Genomic DNA, 7578 nt, shown 5'->3' with positions numbered 1-7578 from the left:
ACTAAAAATGTTTTTTTTATTGGTCTTATGAAGTATTCTAATTTGTTGAGATAGTGAATTGGTGGGTTTTGTTAAATGTGAGCCAAAATCATCACAATTAAAAGAACCAAAGACTTAAACTACTTCAGTCTGTGTGCATTGAATTGATTTAATACACGAGTTTCACAATTTGAGTTGAATTACTGAAATAAATGAACTTTTCCACGACATTCTAATTTATTGAGATGCACCTGTATATAGATAGATGGATAGATAGATTTTTTTTTTTAAATCCGATAGATTAAAAAAAATAATTCCTATGGGAAAAAAATGTATGACAAATATCTCCTGAACCAACTTTACTGAAAAAGTGAGCATGCACTGTTGCACTCTATAGATTGTAGAGGCCTCTTGTACAAATTGTATATTTGGATAGTTCACCTAAAACACAAAAGAAGATATTTTGAAGGTTGAGAACCAAACAACATTGGAGCCCAATGACTCCTATTCTATGGACAAAAAAAATTTCTCAGACATTTTTCAGAAAAAAAAAAATCTTTGTTTGGGTTCCACAGAAGCAGGACAGTCAAACAGATTTAGAATGATGTGAGGGTGAGAAAATTATGATTTGAATTTTCATTTTAGAGTGGACTATCCCTTTAAAGGGTTAGTTCACCCTAAAATTCTGTCATTAATTGCTCACCCTCGTGTTGTTCCAATCCCGTAAGACCTTCGTTCATCTTCGGAACACAATTTAAGATAGTTTTGATTAAATCTGAGGGCTTTCTGATCCTCCCAGCAAGGTAACTACCACGTTCAAGGTCCAGAAAAGTACCAAGATGATAAAGTAGTCCGTGTGACATCAGTGGTTCAACTGTAAAGTTACGAAGCATACGAGAATAAGTTTTTGCGCAAAGAAAACAAAAATAACGACTTTATTCCACATTTTCGTCTCTACTGCGTCAATTTGGACGCGCGTTCACGACAGTATCATGACGCGAGCGTGTGGCGGCGCTGGCGCTGACCCAGATTCGGCGTGATGACGTCATTACACCGGATCTGGCTCAGCACCGGCGCCGCCACACGCTCTCTGACCTCTCTCTGTGAAGTCAGAGAGCCCTCATATTTCATCAAAAATATCTTAAATTGTGTTCCGAAGATGAACAAAGGTCTTACGGATTTCGAACAACACGAGGGTGAGTAATTAATGACAGCATTTAAATTTTTGGGTGAACTAACCCTTAAAGTGGAAGTGAAGCAGTCAGTTAAGATAACATTATTTAGTTAAGTGATTTCCACTTTGATAAAAAAATATATAACAATCATGATTAATGTAACCATTTTAAAGAAAAAAGGATGTTTTGTTATAGCTTTTGGAGCAAGGGCGCCGCCATCTTGCAGTACCACTGCGTGTGACGTCACGGGGTTGGTTCGCTCCGATAGCCAGTGAAGTAATACAAACATTTCTTTACATTTGAACACACACAGGTTATTTTACCACACAAATAATTTGGTTTTCACCATAATTTGCATGAATATTCAACATCAAACTGTCTATATGCTAAGTTTTGATCGTGGTATCCCAAACATATTGTTTTCATAATGAGAGGCCCAACGTGACGTAAACAAACAACACTTCATGCAATATCAGAATCAGAATCAGAATGAATTCTGACTGGTTGGTTCACCAGTATCATATTTTATGTTCACCGGCGAATATTAGCTTGAATACAAACAGCTTTCCTGCTGTTAACAGGACATAGTTTTGAACTAATCACCTATCTGAACAATTGGACCAGTGCTGCTTCCTCAATAAAGTTTATCATTCTCATGTGTTTTAAGCCTTGTCAGTTTAAATATTAAAGTGTTTTAAGCCATTCAAGCATGGATAAATTTGGCGGCAAAATCCCCAAATTGTCAAAACTGGGCGCCGCACACACACACACACACACAAAGCCACAGCTGGGCTCGGACAGCACGTGAGTAGGCTACCAAATTGAGCTTTCTTTCGCGCCTTCATCAGCAAATGCACACAAAAGCACGTCGGAATGACAGTGTTGAGGAGTATCCACGTAAACGAGTATTGTTTCCAATCCGCACTTTACCCCAAACCAGCAGGTTCACGACTTCTTCAACTCCTAACTGCTCGGTCCCATTGCTGTATTGGCTCAAATGCATAGGCAATTACACTTATTATGGACTCAACAGTGCTTTCAAGTTCGTCTTCCTCCATTTTAAAACAAGCGTGTGTTCAAAATGTAAAGAAATGGTTCTATTACTTCACTGGCTATCGGAGCGAACCAACCCTGTGACGTCACATTTGGTGGTACTGCAAGATGGCGGCGCCCTTGCTCCAAAAGCTATAACAAAACAACCTTTTTTCTTTAAAATGGTTACATTAATCATGTTTGTTATATTTTTTTTTATTAAAATGGAAGTTATTTTCCCAAATGTAAACTTGACTGACTGCTTCATTTCCACTTTAAAGCTCACAGCGCTTTTGGGAAACACAGTGTAGTCTGTTGTCAGTCCTGTTTCTTTTAGGTCAGGCTGTAATATGTGGGTCGGATCACTTTGGCTCGCTGATTTAGAGGGCAAGGTCACCCAATTTTTGCCAATTTTCCCCTTGGGTTCTGGTATCATTGTGTTCCATTTAAACTTGCCCGAACAGAGAGAGTGCTGAATGTGGAAGGTGTTTGTTTACACTTGTACCAAGAGGAAGATCAACAGCTGCCATGTCTTGCTAAGCTTTGCTGGGGTGTATTTTTAGAACTGTGGATGTACAAGACAACATATTTTAATTATTAACTAGCCAGTAAGTTATCTGAACAACTAGTTGACAGGCCTGTATTAAAGAGATATTCCCCCAAAGTGAAATCCCACCATGTCATTGCAAACCTGTATGACTGACTTCTGCAGAACACAAAAGAAGATATTTTGAAGAACGTTGAAAACTAAACAACACTGGAGCCCATTGACTTCCATATTATGAACAACAACAAAAAAACAAATTTCTCAAAATATCTTTTATGTTCCACCATAGAAAGAAAGTCATTAATTTTGGAATGACTACTTTTCTATTCGTAAATAGAATTTTAATTTTTGGATGAACTGTCCTTTTAAGTAAGCCTTGAACGATCAGGATCAGTAGACCCCAGTCAGATGTGTTTTAAGGGGCTTAATTTAGTGTTCTTGCATTCAAAAAACTAGCTGGATTGACCACATCAGAATGGAAAAGAATGCAGGTTGAATAAGTCATAACTTCACACAATATGTATAAAATGGCACAGAATTATTTATAGAGCACTTCAATAGCATTATTTGATAGAAATCGAATAAATGGTTTGGCCGAATATACATTTTATAGTAAATCACTGCCATAGTCCTCAAAAAAAAAGAGCCAAAACTGGAAAATACTTTCATTCATTACTCACCCTCATGTCATTCCAAACCCGTAAGACCTTCATTCATTTTTGGAACACAAATTAAGATGTTTTTGATGAAATCCGAGAGCTTTCTGACCCTGCATAGACATCAACGCAACTACCACATTCAAGGCCCAGAAAGGTAGTAAGGACTTCGTTAAAATACTCCATGTGACATCAGCAGTTCAACCTTAAATTAATTAAACTATGAGAATACTTTGTCCAGAAAGGTAGTAAGGACTTCGTTAAAATACTCCATGTGACATCAGCGGTTCAACCTTAAATTAATTAAACTATGAGAATACTTTGTGTACAAAAAGTATTTTCGTAGCTTCATAAAATTACGGTTGAACCACAGATGTCACATGGACTATTTCAATGATGTCCTTACTACCTTTCTGGGCCTGGATCGTGTCAGTTGCATCAAAAATTTCATAAAAAATATCTTAATTTGCGTTAGGAAGATGAATGAAGGTCTTGGAACGATATCAGGATGTGTAATTAATGACAGAATTTTCATTTTTGGGAGAACTATCCCTTTAAGGCTAAACATCCTTATCAAATAGTTCATCTCTATTTACATCATTTAGTAGCATAACTGTATTCATAAAAGTCATAATCCACAGCCAGCGGTTTGCACATCTTGGCCAACTTTAAGGTAAAACACGTGTATATTTAGGAGCAGCTTCCTGATTTGAATTAGCTGTTGATGCAGTGTGACTGTATTCAGCATTTTTGAGCTCAGTTATAAAAAGGACCTGAGAAGAACCTGATAACCTGACATGTTGCACTCATGTGCCCAGGCTCTGGTGTTGGGAAACTCTCATTTACACTTTCACAAAACGCACTGTAGTTGGGTTTCTGCTTTGCACGTGGTCTAATCGCATCTATTGCTTCAACCTCAAATGAGCCTAGTCTTTCATACTATATTAATGCACTTCCTTTCTCTGTCTATTCCCTTTTCCTCCCTCTAGCTCAGTGGAGAATGTGTTGAAGACACTAGTCAAGAGCTGCAGACTGTAAGTGTTTTCATCCTTCGTCATTCACTAATGTGCCTATAAATGTTCGACCCCTTTCACAAAAGAATTGCACATTGTGTTAATCAGCTTTTCGTTGTGCTGTTGAAAGAATCATGTAATCAGGCCGTTGTTAGACAAGCCCACAGCTTTCACACTGAGCCGATTACAGCTCTCTTAACACATTATACTGTTGACCGTTTCATTCATCTAACAACCACTTTTCATCGTTTTGCAAGAGCTCACATAACAAATAAACAACCATGGATCTAAGAAAATGACATGTGATTTGGTTCTCATAATGTTTGTGTGTGTGTGTGTGCTTAGTTATTTCCCTGAGTCAGCCACACAGGAGATGCTTGATGAGTGGCGGCCATTACTGTGCCCGTTTGATGTCACTATGCAGAAGGCCATTGGTTACTTTGAGCTCTTCTTGCCCACCATCATGCCCCCAGAACAGCATCACAAAGGCTTCAAGTAAGACTCTCTTATGCAATTTAGTAATGAAATAAGAGGATTGCAATCTAAAATAAATTACTCAATATTCATAAAGTGCAACCAATAAGTCTGACCCAGTGTAATAGGGGGATTTGTGCATGTTTTAGGTTATGGTTTGATGAAATGATGGATCTCTGGGTTTCAGTGCAAAACCTGCCTGCTTGGGAGGGTGTAAGTACTTCTCATTCATGAATTCATTTGTTAAAGTGCTAAATATTATGTCACCATTGGCTTTCTATCCTCTGTTAACTCGTGTTTCCTCTTACAGAATTTAGTGAATATTTTTGCACGTCTGGCTAATGACAACATTGGCTATGTGAACTGGGATCCATACATTCCCAAGGTACTGTCCGGCTTATATATGCGACTGTTCAAAATTTTGGGGTGATGTTTTTGATGTCTCTTACTAATGCTGCATTTATTTGATGAAAAATACAGTAAAAACAGTAATATTGTGAATTATTATTATTTAAAGTAGCTTTAAATTATAAAGTAGTTTTTTATTTTAATATATTCTAAAATATAATTTAATCTCTAGTCTTCAGTGTCACATGATCATTCTAATATGCTGAGTTGGTGCTTATGAAACATTTATTATCGAATATATTGAAAACAGTGCTGCTTGATATTTTTGTGGAAACTGATGTATAATTCTTTTCATGATTCTTTGATCAATAGTAAGTTCAAAAACAGCATTTATTTGAAATCCATCCTGAATAAAAGTACCAAATTATTTCCAAAAAAGCTTACTGACCCCAGACTTTTGAACCATAGTGTAGATGATGATCTAAAGACATCAGAGCATTTTATACTGATACTTTGTTGTCTTCCTTCAGATCTTCACCAGGATTCTGCGTAGCTTCAATCTTCCTGTTGGCACCAGCCAAATGGTAATTCCCAGATACTTAACCAACTCCTACGAAATCGGTCACGTGGTCCTCTGGATTTCCTCCATGCTTGTAAGTTTCATGAATCACACTCCTGCTATTATAGGTTAGTTATTAAAGGGTGCATTTATTTACAGATCTTTATTATTTTCTTCAGGGTGGCCCACAGAACCAGGTCCAGACACAGCTTAATGGGCTCTTCAGTAGTATAGCATCTTTCTACCACCCTTCAAACAATGGGCGCTGGCTGGTAAGATGTTCCCTATTAGGATAAACATCCAGAACAATCTGCTGCAGTGCAAAATCTTGGAAGTCCCCTAAAGTCCATTCTGGAACTGTCTACGGTTTGTGTTATCAGCTGAGCTTTATGTTTGCGTGCAAGAGGGAGATATGCAGTGACAGATGGTGCTTTGACAGAGTGAGGTCACTCCACATTCCAACTACTGAAACACCACTGACAACTTTACAGTTACTGACCACCTATCATGCTAGACATGCATCCTTTTCCTGCACTCATAACTCAGTAGAGTACCATACAGTATCATAAGGGTAGTTTGCAGATGTGATTATTTAACTCCGTATTGCAACAAAGAATTTGTTTTTTGAAAACAAATGCTATTAAAGAGTGTTGAGTATCACTAAGTCTTTATTCCTTTGTGCTACTTTACTGTTCAAAAGTGGTGATGCACCAAAATGTCAGTAGTATAGCATCTTTCTACCACCCTTCAAACAATGGGCGCTGGCTGGTAAGATGTTCCCTATTAGGATAAACATCCAGAACAATCTGCTGCAGTGCAAAATCTTGGAAGTCCCCTAAAGTCCATTCTGGAACTGTCTACGGTTTGTGTTATCAGCTGAGCTTTATGTTTGCGTGCAAGAGGGAGATATGCAGTGACGGATGGTGCTTTGACAGAGTGAGGTCACTCCACATTCCAACTACTGAAACACCACTGACAACTTTACAGTTACTGACCACCTATCATGCTAGACATGCATCCTTTTCCTGCACTCATAACTCAGTAGAGTACCATACAGTATCATAAGGGTAGTTTGCAGATGTGATTATTTAACTCCGTATTGCAACAAATAATTTGTTTTTTGAAAACAAATGCTATTAAAGAGTGTTGAGTATCACTAAGTCTTTATTCCTTTGTGCTACTTTACTGTTCAAAAGTGGTGATGCACCAAAATTATTTTTTACAGAATCACGAGTGAAAACTGGAACAGAAAATAAAGTTTGAATAATACATTTGATTAATGGAACTTGGTGTTAGTTAGGTGGTAATTTAAACCAGTCTTATTAAAGTTCTTCAGCAACAAGCGACCTCTCGATATCTCAGCCATCTGTTTTTGCATATTGCTACTTTAGAATCCTTTTTGGTCACAGTGACGTATGTCCACACTGACGACATGTTTAACTGTTGTAGTCTGTCAGCATTGTGTGCATGAAATAGGGTAGATGTTAATTCAATCCATTATTAATGTTTTAACTATAATGCATAGCAGTTTTAAAAAAATATTATTACTATTTGAAGTAACTAAAAAAGCGAAGCAAAGTCCCATGTCTACTAAAAGAAAAACTAATTTTGAGATCATTCTAAAGTCTCATGCATTTTAATTTGGTACCACAAACTTAGAAAAAGAGTTCTTAAGAAAAGAGTTATGGCATTTGAAGAAGTTAGAAAAGCCCATTGCAATGTTTCATAGCTTTTTCAAATACTAAATAATTGACTTCATAAAGCCCAGTTTTGTTTTTTAAATGGCAAAAAATAA

At 37.2% G+C, this 7578-nt stretch overlaps 1 protein-coding gene across 2 annotated transcripts in view; it reads left to right on the top strand.

Annotated features, from left to right (window-relative positions):
* Positions 1-7578, top strand: part of LOC107584369 (proteasome activator complex subunit 4B) — a 51071-nt gene that overhangs the window by 13017 nt on the left and 30476 nt on the right. For both annotated transcript variants that reach the window (XM_016270950.1, XM_016270949.1), the window contains 6 exons: positions 4379-4423; positions 4748-4897; positions 5026-5089; positions 5187-5261; positions 5755-5877; positions 5963-6055. In XM_016270950.1, coding sequence (XP_016126436.1) covers positions 4379-4423; positions 4748-4897; positions 5026-5089; positions 5187-5261; positions 5755-5877; positions 5963-6055 — 550 coding nt within the window. The remainder of the gene's footprint in view (positions 1-4378; positions 4424-4747; positions 4898-5025; positions 5090-5186; positions 5262-5754; positions 5878-5962; positions 6056-7578) is intronic.

Source organism: Sinocyclocheilus grahami, unplaced genomic scaffold, assembly GCF_001515645.1.
Source record: "Sinocyclocheilus grahami isolate Dianchi unplaced genomic scaffold, SAMN03320097.WGS_v1.1 scaffold59.1, whole genome shotgun sequence".
NCBI lineage: Eukaryota > Metazoa > Chordata > Actinopteri > Cypriniformes > Cyprinidae > Sinocyclocheilus > Sinocyclocheilus grahami.
This window is presented reverse-complemented; position numbering and strand designations above follow the sequence as displayed.